We start from the raw sequence: 22018 nt of genomic DNA on the forward strand, positions 1-22018 counted from the left end.
AACTGCTGATCTCCTGGGATTTTCATGCACAACAGTCTGTAGAGTTTACTCAGTGTGGTGCAAAAAACAAAAAACATTGAGTGAGCAGCAGTTCTGTGGACAGAAATGCCTTGTTGATGAAAGAGGTCAACGGAGAATGAATAGACTGTTTCGAGCTGGCAGAAAAGCTACGGTAACTCAGATAACCACACTGTACAATTGTAGTTGAATAGCATCTCAGAATGCACAACACATTGGACTTTGAGGCGGATGGGCTACAACAGTAGAAGACCACGTTGGGCACTTTCCTAATAAAGTACTCAGTGAGTGTATGTCTTGTAATGACACAGATTTTGTGTCACTTAATGATACAAGCAAGGCTTATGCCGGCAACAAACCCTCCTTATAATCTCCATACTCTATATCCTGTCCTCATTCATGTCTTTCATGTGGTCCCTTGGAGGCACAGGAGAGGAGCAGGAGTGAGGAGGACTGGCTTCAACTTTCTCAGTGAAAGCTAGCCACGAGTGCAGCATCCTGAGGTTCATGCATTCACATTGAACACAATCAGAGCCCTTGACCGCTGCGACCACATGAACTGGTACCAAGCATTAAAGACAGCTCTCGTGCCTGTCGGACAGAGGAATAATTCCCACAAGGTGGAAAACACTTTCAGCTACTGACGCAGCATCGAAGTGACTGACTTGAAGTTAAAATGGGTTAAAACAACAGATGTGTGGTTTCATAATTACTTTTCTTATTTTTGTTTATCCATTGCCCTGCTCAAGGTAGATGGCTTGTCAGCAGAGGATCTACAGTATTTTTCAAAAATACAGTATGGAAAGTAGGTCTGAACAGCTTCAGGGGGACCTGATGGCTATTGTAGGCAAAGCTTCTTCTCAGTAATGTGAAGCAGTGGGCACTAATCCACAACATCATGTTACAGCTCTGAATGTGTATGGATGTAGTCCAGGACATTTGTGTGAAATCAGTCCAATCCACAGGCAAGTGTGTGGGACTGAATTATAACAAGAGGAGGAGAGAGAATGCATCAATTTCTTTCAGGCTCACACCAATCCATTTGGTTTGTTTTCCGGTGAGACCTATACTGTACCAAAATACTATAGTGAGAGCTATTTATTTGTCATGACAAGCCATTAGTCTAGAATATGAAGAGTGACTGAAGCTGAAACTGAAGCGTGTAAAAAAATTCACAATTTAGGGTATGATTTCTCAAGAAAGTGTTTGTATGATTGAATGGACACACTTCATAAATTATTATTTCTTTCTCATTATTTTTGTCTTGTCTTCCTGTAAAAATATCTAAACATACTTTAAGCAAGATAAATTTATGTGAAAAGAAAAATCAAGTAAGATAATATTAATTTGTTTCAGAGAATCTTGAATTACATTCATTATTTTTGTATTCATAAACATTGATAAATTTGGTTAGATATAAGCTTAAAGCAAAATTCATGGTAAAACCATTAAAATAAATAAAATACATTTAATTCCAAATGTATTCTATAAATACAAGTCTTAATATCTTATGCAGTTTTGCTTCTCAAGTAAGACTATCTGGGATGTTTGAGCTGGGGTCACACTAGCCGAATCCAAACAACTAGATTTTGGCCGAGGTTGTCACACTTATTAACTGTTTTGGGGAGAATTCACACTCTTCAGCTGGACTCGGAGGTATGACACACCTGCCGAATCAGAATGGTGGAGGGGTGACAGACCTACAGACTCTCTCTATCTGCGCCCATGTCACATGGAGCTCAACAAAATAATAACAGGAGTACTGCGTGAACACAAACAATTGTAATAGAGTGATTTATTTGAGTGCATTTGCTGATAAAAATGTTCAGTCCTATCAGTTTTTTAGTAAATGTAGCTAATTGGTCATGTGACAAGACCACATCGACAATTTTTTCTTACAAATTTGATTTGCTTTCCAGTTCACCCAAAAATCTAAATTCTCTTATCATTTACGCACCCTCATGACATCCCAGATGTGTATGACTTTCTTTCTTCTGCTGAACACAAACAAAGAATTTTAGAAGAATATATCAGCTCTGTAGGTTCATACAATGCAAGTGAATGGGTACCAAAATGCACATAAAGGCAGCATAAAAGTATTCATTTAGACTCCAGTTGTTAAATCTATATATTCAAAATCTATATGATAGGTGTGGGTGAGAAACAGATCAATATTTATGTCAGTTGTTACTATAAATTCTCCTCTCTGCCCAGTAGGTGGCGATATCCACGAAGAATGAAAATTGCCAAAAATAAAAGGAGATGCATGTGAAAGTTGAGATTGATAGTACAACATGACAAATATTGATCTGTTTCTCACCCACACTATCACATCTAAAGACATTGATTTAACCACTGGAGTCATATGAATAAGTTTTATGCTGCCTTTATGTGCATTTTGGAGCTTAACAATTTTGGTACCCATTCACTTGCATTGTATGAACCTACAGAGCTGAAATATTCTTCTAAAATTCTTTGTTTGTGTTTAGCAGAAGAAAGAAAATCACACATCTGGGATGGCATGACAGTGAGTAAATGATGAGAGAATTTTCATTTTTGGGGGAAATATCCCTTTATCTCAGCAGGGAATCCAATGGTCAATGGATTAACAACCTCCCTCATGTCAAACTCTAATGTGCACTCATTCTCTCACCTACTGGCCAGCGATTGTGCAAATTAAGGTTATGCCTGAAAATGTCTTTAGATATTTTTAATGGGAAACAAGACAAAAATTATTACAAAAATTAAATGTTTGCAGTTTGAGCATGCATGAGCATATGTAAATGTGTGACAAACTTTACAATTGTGTGTGTGTGTGTGTTTGGTGACATATTCTGCTCTCTCAATTACCTCAGATAACCCCAGCCAGGTGTCCAGGGTGGTGGTTGCCATAGAAACACTGGATTTAAATGACAATGCCCCAGAGCTGGACAGGCAGTACAATACGGCCATGTGTGACTCCGCCTCCATCGGACAGGTGAGAGACCCATGCGTCATGTGCACAAATAGAGTGTGAATTTTAGATTTAAAAACTCTGATCATATCATACATTTTTATGTATGATATGGCCCAAGATCTGTTTATAATGACCTAGTTTAAAAAAACACCTGTTCTGTTCACCCTTTAAGACATATGTAAACACCATCTGTGAATCAAGATATAGAACTTTACTGTAACTGTACTCATGAGCTGTGGGTTTCCCCATTCTTCAATTACAGTTCTTTAAAAAAAGTCTGCATTAACCCGTTAAACTCCAAAGGGGGGCACTTTATTGTGAAAAAAGTTTTCGTTTAAAAGTTAGTCTACGTTTACATAAGCTAGGAATATGAGGTATCATATGTGATTCCATCACATTTTCAGAGATAACCATTCAACCAGACAAGTCATATATCGAATAAAAACTCTCAGGAATGTGACTGTAAAGTTAATTTCATTGCCCTAATACCACAGATTGAAAGATTTTCAAAAGAATCACAAAGTGAGATATGATTTATGTAAGTCATTAAATACAAATGTCTCTTTTATGCTAGGATAACTGCTGCTGTAAGCCCCAAATAGCAAAACAATGATATCTTCTTTTACCTTCTGAAGTTTTCTAAAAAAAATAGCTATTGTTTATTGTCTGTGAGATTGCTTGGCTGAATAATCCAATGTTTTATCTTAAATGTCCAGAACATAATATGTCATCCAGAAGGAAAAGCATGCAAAACATCATCATCAGAAAATATGTTGTCGTCTATTGATGATAAAATTGTATATATCAGTGCAAAGGGGAGGATCTCAGATGTCTAATGACACATAGATTGAGCCTCTAGAGCACTCACAAGAAGAGATATTCAACAAAACAACAAGGTTTGTGCTTGAACAAAAAATTGGACGAGCAGATCTGTGAGGGCTAAAATGTGTTAGAGCACCACCTACATGTCAGATCTGTATATTGTGATGGAATGTGCTAGAGATTTTCTAGTGCTTTCTGCCACCTAGTGGAATAAAATGAGACTTTTCAAAGTGAGGTTGAGTGAACAGAACCAGAATTACATGCTTACAAATTTAGAACAACAACAAAAATCTGTTTATCATAATATTATAAACACATGCAATATTATTTATGAATTAAATAATTGGAGTCTTTTTTTATTTATTTGGGTGGTCCTCTTGAAATTAGTCCATAGTATGTGTGAATGGTAAGCTTTTAAATTTGAGTGTGAAAAATTGCAGGCAGCAGCCCAAAAATGCACCAGACTTTATTAACATTGGATAAAAGCATCTGCTAAAGGATTAAATGTAAATGTAAACTTGTGACAGAACAAAACATTTTTGCAGCTTAATTTCAAAAGTTTTCATTGCACAAAGAACGTTTGTCTTAAATTAATAAGGAAAATAAGGAAATGGATTCCTCATGATGTGACCCTTTGAAGATCATTAAGTATGTAACTGTCTTCACTCCAACTCCTCTGAAATAGGTACAGGATGAGAGACCTGTTGTTTAGTTATGCAAGTAATATTCACAGATGAATTATGGATGATTAATTACCTTTTCTCAAGACTTCAGTCCTTTAGACTTGCTGACTCATGCTCTTTGTATATCATAGGGTAGTGCATTCACTTTTTTGTACATGTGTCCATTATACAGCCTGCACACTGATTAATTTGTTCTACCATTGCACAGCAGCTGAATCACTGCTGTTCCCATTTAAAGAATGCCACATGATTTTTAATCTCCTTTAGATGTACATTATATCCTGATCATCTTCTGGTCTGTTGATTTACATCCATTTTACCAGCTCATTGCAATCTTCTCTTCTTCATTTTGAGTGCATGGTTCTGTGGATTTTTTCCTGACTGATTGTTTTTCTTTCATTCTTAATTGGATAGTGTGCATCTGTTCAGCTGTCTTAGCTTGTATCATTTTCCCTGTCTTCATGTTTCTGCTGTATTTGTGGCTCGGCCTAGTACAGAAGATTACTGTGCTTTCACCAAGCAGCACATGTTCCTGGATAAACATAAACATTCTTATCCAGTAATCAGATTTTAGGGTTAGGTTTTGGGTTAAAGGAATATTCCGGGTTCAATACAAGTTAAGCTCAATCGACAGCATTTGCAGCATAATATTGTTTACCATTGAGGCATTTACAATGGAAGTGAATGGGGGTCAATTTATTTGTGTTAAAAAAGATCAGTCAGAAGACATATAAACATTATGCATGTTAACATGATTGTAGTGTAAAAAAATTGCTTACTAACCTTTTCTGTGTAAAGTTCTAGCCAGTTTTACAACTCTGTTGCCATGACGATGTAGTGAAAACAAAACTTTTTAAGAAAAGGAGGGAGGAGTCGAAAATAATTTTTGTGGTCATCAACATTATGCCACAAATGCCTTCAATTGAGCTTAACTTGTATTGAACCTGGAAAATTCCTTAAAGGGCACCAGAATATTTACCATTTCTGTCTGGCATTACAAAAAGTTAATTTCTGATACAGGCTATAATTCACTATAGTTTAATTAACACACATGATAGTCAGAACACATGGCAAAATCAGAAAACATGCTATGTTAAATCTCTACATAACTAACACACCAAAGCAATCTTTACATTTGAGATACTCTATTCTTTCTGGCAGGTTAAAAATGAAAGAAGTATACAATTAAAGTAAAACACATGCTCATTTGTGCTCATGAATTGAGATAAAAGAATGAATGTTACACAAATTACAGTGTTTTCAGAAGAGAACTGACAGTTATGCAAGAAAACAGCCAGTCAATGTGACAGAAACTATTTAATTGTTTAAATTAATTTATAAATTGTATTTTTAATATCTTAATCTTTATTTAAAGTATCTTGATGTAAATGGGAAATTGTTGGCATTTCAATATTTTAAATCTTGGATATGAGCTGATCAACGGATTAATTATGGATTAATATTTAAATTAAGTAATAATTAAATAATCATAATAATTAGTATATTATTAATAATAATTATATAGCATTTAAATGTTATTCAAATGTAATCTTAATTACAAATCTTCTAATAATAATTATTCTAATCCTTGTTATGGTTGGAGCATAAATCAAGTTCCTAACCTATTGTTTCCCTCTGATTTTAATAGGAAGGTAATTCCAGGTTTTATAGGGGGATTGTCCCTGTATTGTAAGTTACTGCTACTAAATGGCTACTTATTTTACTGGAAGGTTGTATAACTTCCTACTGCAAGTTTTTCTTACTGTGCAGAAAAGTTTGGCGACCTTCAAGACTTAGCAAACTACTAATGTGACTTGACATTTTTAATCTCAGCGCAACACTGAAATCACAGAAAAAGAGTGTTTTTTGTGCCTCGGCGCAATTCCTATCCCACACTTCTGATCTCCATCACATAGCTCGATTTTGTTTTAAGTTTCTCCCTGAAGTGAGGAGGAGTGTTGTAGAAAGAGGACCGTAGAGTGATCATTTCTAGTTTAAGTGGATCTCTAGAGTCAGTACCTCATGTTTGGGTGTTGCTCAAGGCTAGCTTCTAGGGTCAGACTTAATTATTGTTTGACTGCACAGCATGGGCTAATCAGTCTCTGGTCAACTCCTTACCAAAGGTGATTGCGAGGTTAATGCAGATATCTGAGATTAAAATGTGGATCAGATTTATAAAATGAATTTCTTGTCCAATCTGTCCATTATTCTTTTGCTCTCTACTTCTTTCCCACCTCCTTCCCTTTTGGCTCTGACCCTTTTTTTTTTCCCTCTTTCTCGCTCCATCTTCTTCCTATCTCATTTTCTCAGGTGGTGCAGGTGTTGCGGGCGATTGATAGAGATGAGGGCGGAAATGACAGTGCCGTCCATTTCAACATCCCGCCGGACTCCAGCGCTGCCCTCAACTTTAGCATCAGGGAGAGTGGAGGTATGCAGTCTCCTTGTTCACTCTTTTTCTCTGCCTCAATTTTTCCCTGTGCATCAGCCTCTGTCTTGATCAGTTAGTCTGTGTCTGAAATGTGTGGCTGCTTTGTGTCCTGCTTCTTTGTTTTCCCCATTGTTTGCCTTTACTTCTCTGGCAACATCTATCTTCTCCCGGCACACAGAGACAAAATACGCTCTGGCATTCTGAGTGCATTCAAGCTCACTTGGCTGTACAAATGTTATACCAGCGGCAATGGAATTAAACTGCACTCGATTGAGTTTAATTAAATTAAAGTTCCATCAAACACAAGTTGATCTAAAAGCCATCTTTTTCTCCATTTACCTGCTATTATTCTTCATACCAGTTACTTTCGGTTCTCTAATGTGATTGGACAAGCAACCTTCCAAGAGCACTGATTTTTATTATAACACTGGGATCCTGCTTTGGTTTAGGTCACGTCCACACTTATAATATAATATAAAATATCATAAGTATGCGGTACTAGTGTGTTTTCCAAAGTCTCCTGTTTGGGTGGAGGAAAACGCTGTTCCATTGTGGATGTGAGACGTAAACAAGCAAAAACATATTAGTGTTGCTCAAGGTCAGATTGGCAGACAGAATTTTACTTGGATTTTCAGTATTCTTGTGGCTCACTGGACCATAGGTTTCATCATATACAGTATATATATAATATCTATCTATCTATTTATTATTATTGTTATTATTATTATTGATTTATACACTTGCCAAGCACTTTATTAGGAACACTATGGTCCTAATGCCGTGCCTGTTGTGGTCTTCTGCTGTTGTAGCCCATCCACCTCAAGGTTCGACGTGTTGTGCATTCTGAGATGCTATTCTGCACTAAAATTGTACAGAGCGGTTGTCTGAGTTACTGTAGCCTTTCTGTCAACTCGAAATATTCTGGCCATTCTCAGTTGACCACTCTCGTCAACAAGGCCATTCTCTCTGCAGAACTGTCACTCACTGGATGTTTTTTGTTTCTGGCACCATTCTGAGGAAACTCTAGAGACCGTTGTGCGTGAAAATCCCAGGAGATCCGCAGTTACAGAAATATTCAAACCAGTCTGTCTGGCACCAACAATCATGCCACAGTCGAAATGATTTTATTCATTGGACTTCTGCTACACAATTTTCTGAATAAATACGCATAAATAAGTAGCTGTACAGGTGATCCTAATAAAGTGCTCGGTGAGTGTTATTTTGCTAATAAATAGAGCAGATCAGTCCATTCATCGTGACAGTTATTGATGTAATTGATGACTTTTTATAATACAAAATTATCAAATATGATACACAACCTAATTTACTCTTGGGTGTTTGTCTTTATGCAAGAGTTGGATGGTAAATAGGCTAACAGCAATAATGAAAACATGTTTAATTATTTTTTTAAACAAAATGTTATAATTGAAAACATTTTGATTATTCTTTTCACACATTTTTATGGAGAACGTCAGCCTGATTAAAAAATCTGTGTTGCATGTTTTGAAGTTACTCCCATTATATGACACACAACTGCCATATGGCACAATGCAATTTTAAAACCAATTCATTATATTAAGATGACAGATAAATAATACCAAGGCGGGCATGCCAAAACATCCATCTTACCTTTTAACTTGTCAATAGTCATCATAACACAATTTTTTTCTTTTTTTATGTGATTAAGTCTGTGTTTTTGGACTTGCTATCCACATACATTTTGCCACATCTAGTTACAAATTTTTTATTTCTTTGAGGCGTGATTTTTCTCCACACCGCACATCAAGCTGAATGCACTTTTTTTTCCATTTGTTTTTAATTATTTTCCTATTTAAATATGTGCTAGATGGACATCTTTGACCATTGTCCCGCGTCTTACTGTTTTTTAGCGTCTTGTGCAGAAGCGCCACATTTTTTTAGGAGATGTGTCAATTTAAAAAGAACTTTTTTAAGAACTATTTGTGGTGCTCTGTCTAGCTTTTTTATTAGCACGAGTAGACCTACGTGTCTGTTGTGAATGGCCTCTTTCTTCGATCCAACATCTTTAAGTGATGACACAGCTTGGCATGTGAAAAACTATGGGGGACGTTTTTATTTTCAAAATTAAATGTATTCTAAACTAATAATATATTTTAAAGGAGATTAATTACTTAAAATGGCTATTTTAGTTTTATAATTTTTTTTATCATAACGTGCTTGCCTACTGGCCCACCGGCACACCAGGAAAAGTCCAGACCCTCCCGATGGCTAATCCAACCTTGGTGTTGATGTAGCTTTTGGAACTATTTTCGTTAGCAGAGCAAGAGTAGACCAAATAAAAGTCCATATTGAATTTAAAACGTCTCGGTTACTGTCGTAACCTCCATTCCCTGATGGAGGGAATGAGACGTTGTGTCGATGTAGTGACACTAATAACGTTGGTCGTAAACACCGGCTATGTAACCCAAGAAGTGAGAGTGTTCCGCTGCCCGTTCAGGGTGTGGTGAACATGAAACAAAAGGGAAGATTTACCTATATAAGATTTACCTCCCAGCCTTCCACCGGGATGGAGTGGTCTGGGTACCAGCTCCAGGGTCCCGGCGGACGTCTCCCTCCCTGGTTCGTCCATCTTAGGGGCACTTAGAAGCCTTCCTCGTGGTCCTAGTGTCAGGCCGTGAGGCTGGGGGCGTCCACTTTCTGCGGGGGGCTCTACGCTAGGGCCGAGGACTGGGCTTGGGCTGTAGCGGACCACTGGGGTACGGGATCCTGAGCCACGCCAGGGCAAGATGTGCTGTATCGCCTCCATCTGCTTCTTCACCGCAGAGGCCGATCTGGGAAATGGGCACGTTGAGAAAGCGAACTTTGTCGGTGCACCTCATCTCGACCAGATTCAGCCATAGGTGGCACTTCTGGAAATCCAAGGTGGACATTGCCTGCCCGAGTGCTCGCTCCGTGACCTTCCTTACCCGGAATGCAAGGTCGGTTGCCGAGTGCAGCTCCTACATCACATCGGGATCAGGACTACCCACGTGCAGCTCTTACAGTGCCTTTGCCTGTGGACTTCCAGGAGGGCCATGGCATTCAGAGCTGAGGTGGCCTGTCCAGCGGCACTGTATGCTTTGGTCACCAGAGACAACGTAGTCCTACAGGCCACTCCAGGGGAGTCCCAAGCAATCTCGCCAGGTGGCGGCGTTTTGCAGGCACAGGTGCACCGCAACAGACTTATCCACCTGATTATACATTTATTTATAAATTAAATCCTCTTGACTGAATGGGGATGTCATGTGCAGACTTTCATGGTGGAATTTAATTATAATAATTTATTTTAATATAACAAGTTGTCTATGCTTTTGAAACACACTGTCTACTGCAGAAGTGAAGAGTTCCAGATGAAGAATGTCAAATAAATATCCTTGGGCATACGAGTGTTTAGAAAGACCAACAATTTCAAACAAAAAAATAACTCCAGTTGTTACACGACAACAAATGCCATATCAAACACATATAACCTGATTTTGTCTTGATTAAGTTTTGCAAACCCTTAAATAAATGTATTACCCTTAAATAAATGTATTAAATGTATTACTGTCAAATCCAGCCTCAGAAACCTGGGGGTTGTGTTTGACCAGGCCATGTCTTTGGAGATACACTCAAAACAGCTTGTCCGAAACTGCCTCTATCACCTCAGGAATATCTCTAAGATACGTAAAATGTTGTCAAAGAAGGATCTGGAAATTATTATTCATGCTTTCATATCAACTAGACTTGATTATTGCAACTCTGTCTTTACCTTCATGAATAAGTCTGCTGTGAACAAGCTGCAAATGGTTCAAAATTGTGCTGCTAGACTTTTAACTGGTGCCCCAAGAAGGTCTCATATCACTCCCGTTTTGTTGACTCTCCACTGGCTCCCTGTAAAATATAGGATTGATTTTAAGATTTTAGTGCTGACTTTTAGGGCATTAAATAGTCAGGCCCCACAGTACATCAAGGTCCTTTTGAGTCAGCACTCCTCTAGCCGCACTCTTCGGTCTTCTGGCCAGAACCTTCTTATGGTCCCCAAGACTCGTTATAAAACCCGTGGGGACCTGTCTTTTCAGTCTGTTGCCCCCAGACTGTGGAACGCCCTGCCCCTGTCTCTGCGTCTGGCTGACTCTGTTGACTCTTTTAAAAAAGATCTGAAGACTTGTTTATTTAAGAAGGCTTTTGGTTGATGGGTTTTAACTAGTGTCACTTTGATTTTACATATGTATTGTATATATTTTTATATTGTTTATATAAGATTTTGCTTTTACCTTTCTCGTGTACAGCACTTTGTGATTTTATCTGTGAAAAGCGCTTTAGAAATAAACTTTACTTACTTACTTACTATTCAACTATATAGCAACAGAGAAACCTGGTAGCCAAGGTTGGTACCACATGCATTTTTTTGAAGAGAGAAAAACTATTTTTAGGAAGAGAGCAAAAAATTTAAGACAGGCTCAGGAAGGAGACTCTTCTTCCACCTTCTGGTTCAGGGCTTCTGTAATTTTTCTGTAAAGCTATAAAGATTTGTTTAAATCGTCTTTTTTACAGTCATTACAGTCATATGCCTTCATGGCAATGAAGTCATAAAATTGGATATAACTACACAGAAAAGGTTAGCAGTGGTGGACAGTAACGAAGTAAATGTAATTCGTTACTGTACTTAAGTAGCTTTTTTGCGTATCTGTACTTTACTGAAGTATTTAAATTTGGGGAGACTTTTACTTTAACTCCACTACATTTCAAAGTCAAATATCATACTTTTTACTCTACTACATTTTCAAAATCAGTCGTTCCTTTTTATTTATGAGTGGATAAAAACGTAACTGGTCAAACGAGTCACCAATCACAGTACAGCGCGCGCGCTTTGTTTTGAACTTGACTTGGCGGCATCTACTAAGCGCGAACCAGGGGTGCGTTTCCCAAAAGCATCGTTAGCCAACTATGGTCGCAAGTTCCATCATTATCATCATGGTTCAACGAGTCGGTGTTTCCCGAAACCATCGTTCGCAAACAGCATCGCAGAGTTGTGTGGTTGGAACGACAGCTCTCGATCTGTGGTTAGAAGCAGAGTTTCTTGTTATTATAACATGTGGGCTTAATAAATTATTATCTTGAGCCAAATAAGCAAGATGACATTCAGTACAATCAGTATCTTTTATTTAGAAGACATACAAATGTCCTTTATGTCTTTTAGTTTGTCAATAGATTTAAAGCACCGTTTTTGAAGAGTGCGCATGTGTGAACGTGCTCTAGTGCGTAAGAACGAGCCTATGATTGAATCTGGAAATAAAGCAAATAACTGAGACAAATATGAGATAGTCCTCAGATGACATGTCCGTAATTTATAGCAAAACATCTAGCATTAATTCGATCGCAAACAGATTCATTAAAAGTAGTTTTTACTCCACCACATGTGTGACATCATTAACCAACGTGGTTGAACAACCAATTTGCGACAATACGGTTTCGGGAAACAGTCGTGACTAGCAAGTTGATTTCTTCAACAGTGCATCGTACTACGGTAGTGGAGCAGCAAGTTACGTCGTTGTACGGGAAACGCACCCCAGAGCCGTTAAATATGAGAGTTGCGAACATAGACGGTTGCGACAGTGATCTCGCTGCTGCATGGTCACGTGATTCGTGTAGCTCTCAATAGTTCCAAACAAATTGCGTTGCCAATGATTTTAAGCGGGGCAGAGAGCAGCAGCTATTATTGCAGCAATTTTCGGTAAATATTGACGCATAATGTACATTGCTTATTATGTTGACACTAAAACGACTTGCATATAATAGCATTTTTGTTCTGGGGAGTAGCAGAAACACTGCATTAATACGTTTTTGTGTTTAATTTTGGAGGGAATTATTCCCTCACATGTATATATATTCTATGTATGTGTGTGTGTGCGTGTGTGTGTGTGTGTGTGTGTGTATATATATATATATATATATATATATATATATATATATATATATATATATATTTAATGGAGTTGTGCAGGTTTATGTGAATGTATCATAACATTAGGATGTTAATAATTATGACCATAGACACTCGAGAAAAATATATACAGTAAATACTGTAAATGTATTATACCTTATGGGAACAGTCCCTTCCCTCCAAAATTAAACACACAAAAAATGTATTCAATTCAAATATATATATATATATATATATATATATATATATATATATATATATACATACATCTGACTAATTAATGTCATTTTATTAATAGATTGGTGTGCCAAGAGTGTCATTAGTCTTCATGTAGACTAAGCAAGAGTCTTGTGACAAATTATAATAGGACATTATGGCCATAAAAAAATCATAGTACTTAGATACTTAAGTACATTTGAAGGCAAATACTTTTGTACTTTTACTCAAGTGAATGATTAAAGGCAGCACTTCTACTTTTACTTGAGTAATATTTTACCTTGTGTATCTTTACTTTAACTCAAGTACATGGTATGTGTACTTCGTCCTCCACTGAAGGTTAGTAAGTGATTTTATCAATCTAAAATCATGCTAGCATGCATATTGTTTACATCTTGGGCTATATTTTTTAAATAGTGAGTACTTTAACGTTTACAGATTGGCTCCATTCACTTCTATTGTAAATGCTTTACTGTAGTACAGATTTTTATTTTTTTTTTACAGAAAGGGAGGGACAATTTTACTTCTGCTTTGACTTGGTTTGGAATTATTTTTGTAAAAATAAACCAAATAGTTGGCCATATTGTATTAAAAATGAAAGTTGATATATATTGATTTTAGTTGATTTGATATATATATAAAACAAGCTTAATCACTGATGTGCTGATATTTAGTTTAACAGCACTCTTGCTTGTGTGAAATTGCTTAATTGTCTTTCATTCTAGGCCCCACTGCTAGTTTGGTGCTGGCAGCACCTTTGCAGACCCTGTCTCGCTTTGCTTCATCCTCCCTCACTCTCTACGTCCCTCTGGTCCTGAGGGATATGACCTCTGGTTTGACCAGCACAGGGACAGTTACTGTGTCTGTGTGTCCCTGTCTGAGAGGGGGAGCCCGGGCTGGAGAGAAAGAGAAACAAAGTGAGGCGGAGTGGGACAGAGAGACGGTTTGTTTGCCTCAGCACTCTTCCTTGCCCTCCCCTGGACTCAGCACTGCTGCTCTACTTGCTATTTTAGCTTGTGTGGCCACTCTGTTTGGTAAGATCAGTGTGGCTTTCTAATGGCATATATGTAATTATGTGACACAGTTAGCCAGGCTTTGGGTAAAAAATACAGCTGAAAGTGGGCCTGGGTAGCTCAGCAAGCAAAGACGCTGACTACCACGCCTGGAGTCACGAGTTCAATTCCAGGGCGTGCTGGGTGACTCCAGCCAGGCCTCCTAAGCAACCAAATTGGACCAGTTGCTAGGTAGGGTAGAGTCACATGGGGTAAACTCCTCTTGGTTGTTGTAATGTGGTTCTCGCTCTCGGTGGGTTCGTGGTGAGTTGTGCGTGGATGCCTCGGAGAATAGCGCGAAGCCTCCACACGAGTCACTATGTCTCCGCAGTAAAACGCTCAACAAGCCACGTGATAAGATGCGTGGATTGACAGTCCCAGATGTGGAGGCAACTGAGATTTGTCCTCCACCACCTGGATTGAGGCGAGTCACTATGCCACCACGAGGACTTAGTGCGCATTGGGAGAACAAGAGGAGAAAAATAAATGTAGCTGAAAGTGATAAAAATGCCCCTGCGCTTAAAATGTTGTGAATTCCTCCCGTCTAATCCATTCTAGTCCTATCTATTTATGTGTCTAGTACCTCTGCAGACAGTGACCTTGTTGCCAAACAAAGGCAAAATGCAGTAGCTACAACAACATTAAAACTGCAAAAAATGGCTCCAAAGTTATTGTTTGTATAGCAAAATATGTTTTACAGTGCATACACACATGGTAATGCACTAATTAGATATGTACATGAATCTGAAGCACAGTAGTAAATGAAAACCTGTCTTTTGCAAGACAGATCATCGATCATAACTCAGTTTGGAAAAATGTGTACTTGCTACATTTTGCCTTTTTGCAGCAATGTAGCTGTCAGATATCTGTATTCATTATCTCAGAAGAGCATTGAGTGGTGTTGAAACTGTAGATTATATAAAGTGTTTTTGAAGAAAGAAAAATCTCTAAAAACAATGAACATGAAGAAAACACTCAAAACAACTTCAAAACAGAAATCTAAATCAAAAGCTATGACAGACATGGCAGACAGTAGAGAGCTTTATAATCTAACATAGAACCCAACTAATTATTTAAAACAAAATTCTAGAAAGGTGTTTATTTTGTTGTGATATCTTGGGCTTTATATACACCTACTGTATTTGATATAAATAGGTGACAGCCAAAATTCTTCAGATTGATTATTCATTACAATTTATTAAATCAGTTGTATTTGAGAGGATCTGACAAGTATTTGAGATAAATGGAGGACAACTGTGCTTTGTTTTGAGGAAAACATAAGGGTAAAAAGATCCCTGAAAATCAATTCCAGGGCACAAGTATTGTCCCTTAATAAAAATTGAAATAAAAAAAGTACATTTGTGACACTGGGTATCAATATGTTTAAGTGTAGATTGCCAGCTTTTCAAATGTGTCTATTGAGTATATGTCATTCTGTAGCACCTGCAATTTTATTGCAAAAAATGCGTCACCCAGCACAAAAGCACAGGACCTCCCTTTTTATAAATGGCAACACAGAACATTCACAACTCATTTCTTTCCCCCCATACGTATTTCCCATCCTTTTTCCTTCTCTTAATTGTCTATTTTTCATAGTCCAATTGGCCATTGATTTCTATAGTTCTATTGTATAACTCCCTAAACTTAACTCTCTCAGAAGCCATTTTGCATTTTTTACATTATAATTGTGACATCATTTTGTGTCTTTATTAAACCGGCCCCCACTATGTTTTTTGGTCATTATTTTTGTTGTTGTTGTGGTTATTATTATTATTATAATAATAAAACATAAAACAAAAAATAATCCCTCTCTTCTATTTTCTCTAGCTGTCAGTGCTTTGTCACTCTCCCTGCGCAGGCAGAAAAGGGACTCTCTCTCTCCATTAGAGGAGGATGATGTAAGAGAAAACATCATCACGTATGATGATGAAGGAGGGGGCGAGGCCGACACGGCTGCGTTTGACATCACAGCGCTGCAGAGTGCTCCACACAATGCACGCAGGGGGTACCGCACACTGGACAGCAGGAACATGTGAGTATATGGCCTATTTACTCACTCATTGTGGCGTGTGTAAACAGACTACTTTTCTTATATAAATTCAATCTCGCTGTATAAAAGCACACATCAATACACTGCAAAAGTAATTTTCTTCTCTATTCTTTATCTCACTTTTATCTTGTTTTATCCATAAATTTAACAAAATTGTGTAAGGTTGATGCTTGAATAAAAGAAAAAAAACAATTTTGCCAATGGGTTATGAAAAACAAACTTAAATTAAATCTTATAACCTCACATAAATGCACCTTGTTGTAAGAGTGTTAAAAAACACAACTTTGTAAGAAACTGTGTCTTCCTAAAGCCGTATGGCTTCCTTTCTTTACATGGAACACAAAATGAGCTTGTTAGCACAATACATACTACGAAAGTTAATGGGAACTAGGCCAAACAATCAAGCTCTATGTCGGAGGGGAATATTTTCAGTAAATAACGTCTTCAGTCTGTTCCTGTCATATGTCTTCAGAAGACTTGGAATATAGTTGTATCAACCACTTTTCTGATGAATTTTTGTCACTTTTGGAGCTTTACAACCCCAATTCCTATTTACTTTTATTTTAAGGAAAAGAGCAGTTTGGATATTCTTATAAATATCTTCCACAGAAGAAAACAAGCAGGTTTTGAATGGCATGAGAGAGTAAATTAATTATTCCTTCAATGTTTGAAAACTATTGGCAGGATGAATAGGGCTTATGTTCATGTTATGCTCTCGGTTTCCCCAGACGTTATTCACAACACAATCAGATCAAGGCTCGTACAAATACCAGCTGGACTCAGGCTGGAGCGCTGGACCCTGGGCAGTACGCCTGTCAAGGGGCCCCTCTGTACGGGCGGCTATGCTACAGCAGCCATACCCTCCCAGTGCTACGTCGCTCACAGGGGCCCTACGAGCCTAGCTTTTCCGAGCTGGCTTACCGCTTCCCTGGGAGTCAGCCGGATCACTCTCTTGTCATTCAGAACCAGGCAGCCGCGGTGGGGCCTTTGGAGCCCGGGGCCATTTATGTGGGGCCATCAGAGGCCAGTCACAGTTCTAAAGAAGGGACAATAACTCAGGACAGAGCAACGACATCTGATGGAGGTACACCAAGGAGAAATGACTCAAAGGAGGATTCAAACTGTGATGCTCAACAGAGTCAGAATCAAAGCCAGGATCTGGACTGGGTAAAACAACATGTTTCTCTTTTTTTCTGTTCAAGCACTTCTTTTGTTCTTTTTGTAGTAAATTGTTTGTTAATTAGAGAGTATTATATATTCTCTTTGTCAGTGGCAGGCAGGGATGGTCTGGACATAGGGAGCACTTGTAATTTCCAGTGGGCTGGTTAAATTTATAGAGATTTACAGAGATGAAAATTAAGTCACTAGCGTACATAGGCTATTTAGGCAATGTTCTGTAGAGAAGTACTTTCAACTACCTAATGTATAATTATATATTTTCAATATAAAAACAACTATTTAAGACAGTACAGTGAAAATCAAATATGCTGAGTACTATATGTCAAATAGATACAAGACAAATGGTATTACATATGCATATATGACGGGTACAACGGGGCTAAAAGCACCCAAGGTAAAATATACTTGTAACGTATTCAATGGAAAGGAGGAGGCGAGAACCGGCTTGACGATATAACTAATAGTTTAATGGTAAACTTAAAAGAAGACACAAACAAACACACATGACGGACATGTCCGCTAACGATCTCTCACTCTCCCGCACGGCCCTCTGCAGTCAGCCTTTAAACCTCATGGAGGCATAATTAGCCTCATACGGGACCGGGTGTGTAGGATCACGACCCGGCCCCGCCCTCTGCCCTGCCACAATACTTTTGATTAGATTTACTTCTAAACACTAAAAAGCAACAAATCTACCATAGCACTTTCCTAATCACTTGTATATCACAATACACTGCAAAATGTATCCAAATTGTCATGTGTGCAATATCTAATTGTTGATTTTGAGGTCATTTGATTTACCTAATTTAATAAAGCTTTATAAAAGTAATTTTAGTAGTTTTAGTTTTGTTTAAGATGATTAAATTAAGGTTTTTCAATAATTTTCCAATATGTGAAAGGATAAAACAATGCTTTTCTTAAGTGGGTGAATAGATTTGTGAAGAGGGCACACATTGACGATCTACACTATATCACTAGAACTGCCCCTTGGGCCTTTTACCCCAAGTGTGGGCAGGGCTGGACTGGGAAGAGAAATCGTCACGGGATTTTACATGGCAACTGTCCCAACTTTTGAGCGGGGATGGGATAGCCAAATGTTGTTCGCTGTCCTTTTCTGCATATTGTGGCTCCGTTTTATTGTCTGTTCTGCATTACGCGGCAGCTCATTGCTGCTTATCGCGGCCCATTCAGCACGTTTTGCGGCCGAACCACTGGCCCACTCGGTTCTCCCGATGGCCATTACACCCCTGAATGGCCCAAAAGTGCGTTGGCCCACGGAAAAATGCCCGGTATTCTAGATTACCAGTCCAGCCCTGAGTGTGGGGCTAAAAAAACCCTTCCGTTACTATTTCTTTCACACAATATATATTGCTACATCAATTCAATAAAAATGCATTTATTTTTAATCTTAAAGGAATATTCCAGTTCAATACATGTTAAGCTCATTCGACAGCATTTGTGGCATAATATTGATAACCATAAAAATGTATATTGCCCTGTCTTTAAAAAAAAAAAGCAAAAATCTGGGTTAGAGTGAGGCACTTACAATGGAAGTGAATGGGGCCAATCCATAAACATTAAAGTACTCACTGTTTCAAAAGTATAGCCTCAAGACATAAACATTATGGGTGTTAACATGATTTTAGTGTGATAAAATCATTTACTAACCTTTTCTGTGTAAAGTTAAAGCCAATTTTACAAACTTAGTTGCCATGATGATGTTAGTCAACAAACCCTAAAATGTCTACAAAAATGACAGTTTAAACAAATTCAATGCTCAAATAACTCATGAGATTTAACAGAAGAAATTAGGTAAGTGCTTTTATAAAATGATAAGCTTCATATTTCTGCCTTTAAACCATCCAGAAATTGGCCACATTCACTTTCATTGTAAGTACCTCACTGTAACTTTTTTGCTCTTATTAAAGAAAAGGACAGATGAGACAAAATAGTTTTTTGTGGTAATCAGCATTATTCCACAAATACCGTAGACTGAGCTTAACCCAGAATATTCCTTTAATACAATTTGAAACCATAAAAATGCAAAAATGCCCTTTTTCAGGGTTGTTTCCTTTAGCCCAATTGTACCCTACAGATTTGCTGAGATTTTCCATTGTGGGTTGTGATGGTAGGCATTGTTTTTTTTTAAATCTTAGTCCCCATCCCTGGTGGCAGGTATGGTTTTTGTTTTGTTGTTGGAACACGTAGAGAAGCATAACAGGTTGCCAATGAAGGTGTTTTCATGTGTTGTCTCTTGCTGTCTCTCCCTCATCATTCTCATCTCACAGTGCAGTGTTAGCTCTTTTTAGAGCTCAATTAACCTGTTTCAGCTCATCGACTCTCTCTTTTGCTCGTTCTCCATCTGTTTTTATACCAGATTTGATCACTTTCTCTACTCACTAACACGTTGCGATCTCATTTTATCTTTATCACTTTTTTTTTATTTTATTGTGTCTGAATTATCTCTCTCTGCTTTTTCTCCTTCTAACACCTCCCCATTCTTAACACTCCTCTCTCACATTCTTCTTTTCAATAACAGAAGAATAAACTCATCCTTACCTCCCGCTCTAACCCTCCTGCTCCTCCCCGTCGCCTACAGGTCCAGTCGGAAACGCCTTCCCGTGAACGAGAGCTGGTGTTGACCCGTTCTGGTTCAGTTGCTGGGCCGGGCCCCACTGGTGGGTGGATGTGTGACTCCACAACACTTCCCAGAGCAGGGCGGCACCCCTCGCGGGCCAGTCTTTCCCTGAACAGGAGTGGCACTGAGCCAACAGAGTCTAACCACGCTGGGCAGGTGGATGCTGCCAATAGCACTATAGAAGTCCAGATGCAGTCTGTCAGCGGAAATTACGCCACCATTCTGCAGGGGGAGCCGCAGAGAGACTACCCAGGGACTCTGGGTCGGGGAGGGTTGGAGATGAGGAGTGGTTTTGTGGTGGGGAGGCCAGAGAGAGAGGGGAGCATTCCATTGAGTGGGAGTACCTGTGCTGGGATGGGATATCCAGAGGGTGGAGGGTTCATGGGAGACTGGCATGAACGGGTGGGTATAACAGGGTACTCGCTAGGCAGGAGAGATATGACTCCCCAGCTGCTTCCATACCCCGGTCAGGGTCGGGGGGCTTTTGGGGGCATCCTGGGTTATGGAGGAGTCTGGCCCTCAGCGCCTGACACATCTGAAAGGGGGGGGCCCGTAGGAGGAGCGCACTCCCTGGCTCTAAGGGTCGGCGAGTTCCTGCGTCTGCGCCTGGCACAGGTGACCCTTGACCCTTCACAGCCTCCTTACGACTCTGTGCAGGTGTACGGGCTGGAGGGCACTGGGTCGCATGCGGGGTCCCTTAGCTCCCTGGACAGCGAGGGAGGGAAGGAAGCAGAGAAGGAGGTGTGGGGAGCAGGGCTGGAAGATTGGGGCCCACAGTTCAAGAAAATATCCCAGCTTTTTAGAGAGAGGGAGAAGGAGGGTGGAGAGGAGAAGGAAGGAGATGGAGAGACAAGCAAAAAGCACAAGGATAAAGATTGGGAAGAGAAGGAAGAGTCTGGAGATGAGGAGCATGCGAATGTCTGAGAAAGAGAGAGTGAAAGGGAGGGGTTGGGGTGGGACAGTGATTAAAAGGCAACAAGAGCTAGGATAATGGAAAGTGAAAGGTATGGAGGGAGAGATGAACAGGAAAGGTAATAAGGGAAGACAGGGAAAAATGAACACAGGACACAGAGACAGGGAAGGCAATGGAGAGAGTGATTGATGCAATTTGAAGCAATAAGCGCTGATGTGTGAGCACAGAGACACTTAGAGCTGTGTCTCTTTAGCCAGCATTTAACATTCCTCAAGTGTGTTTGAAAATGAGTGTAAAGCAAAGTTCACTATCTAGGTCAGGGGTTTTCAAACTAGGGCCACAAAATGGGACTAGGGGTCTGATATTATATAAACAACATTGTTTATATAATATCATGCTTATTGTGTTTCTTATACATGAAGAAGGGGGTCGTCATGTTTGGGGGTCTTTAGCATTATATATTTTGAAAACCCCTGCTCTAGATCACATTTAATTAAGAGAGAGAGAAAGACAGAGAGAGATTTGAACTTATTTTTGTGGCAGTGTGCAAGACAATGCCACCCCATGGGAGTAAGACACACAAGGGTGGAATAGAACACACAAGGGGTGTAGGAAATTGATTTGTACAGAAATTGTTTATACATTAAGAAAGAGGGCTGAATTATTCAGTCCATTTCATTCCAAAAGATAATCCTGAATAAGTGTCTGCACAAAGATTCTTGGAGTTTACATATACACTCACATTTTCACAGATGAAAACACATGAATTTCAAACCCTGCTTGAAAATTCTGCTTTGCATTTTTAAAGGGATAGTTCACCCAAAAATGATAATTCTCTCATAATTTACTCACCATTATGCCATCCCAGATGTATATGACTTCCTTCTTCAGCTGAACACATTTGAAGAAAAATATCATAGCTCAGTACAATGGATGTGAATGGTAACACGATTTTTGTCGCTCCAAAAAGCACAGACAATCAGCTTTAACGTCATCCATACGACTCCAGTAGTCAAATGAATGTCTAATTTTGGTGTGAAAAATATCAATATTTAAGTACTTTTTTACTACAAATAACTGCTTCTGTTATGCAGCGGTATGCACATTCACGAGAGGGCT

The 22018-nt window shown here is 38.9% G+C and overlaps 1 protein-coding gene across 1 annotated transcript in view; it reads left to right on the top strand.

The window, feature by feature from the left end:
* LOC127649728 (cadherin-24-like) overlaps window positions 1–20910 on the top strand; it is a 124767-nt gene extending 103857 nt beyond the window's left edge. The window contains exons 8-13 of the mRNA XM_052134956.1: window positions 2874–2995; window positions 6790–6907; window positions 13793–14101; window positions 15947–16151; window positions 16898–17336; window positions 19888–20910. Of these exons, the coding sequence (XP_051990916.1) occupies window positions 2874–2995; window positions 6790–6907; window positions 13793–14101; window positions 15947–16151; window positions 16898–17336; window positions 19888–20910 (2216 nt within the window). The remainder of the gene's footprint in view (window positions 1–2873; window positions 2996–6789; window positions 6908–13792; window positions 14102–15946; window positions 16152–16897; window positions 17337–19887) is intronic.
* The last annotated feature ends 1108 nt before the right edge of the window (window positions 20911–22018 follow it).

Source organism: Xyrauchen texanus, chromosome 9 (genome assembly GCF_025860055.1).
Source record: "Xyrauchen texanus isolate HMW12.3.18 chromosome 9, RBS_HiC_50CHRs, whole genome shotgun sequence".
In the NCBI taxonomy this organism is placed as follows: Eukaryota; Metazoa; Chordata; class Actinopteri; order Cypriniformes; family Catostomidae; genus Xyrauchen; species Xyrauchen texanus.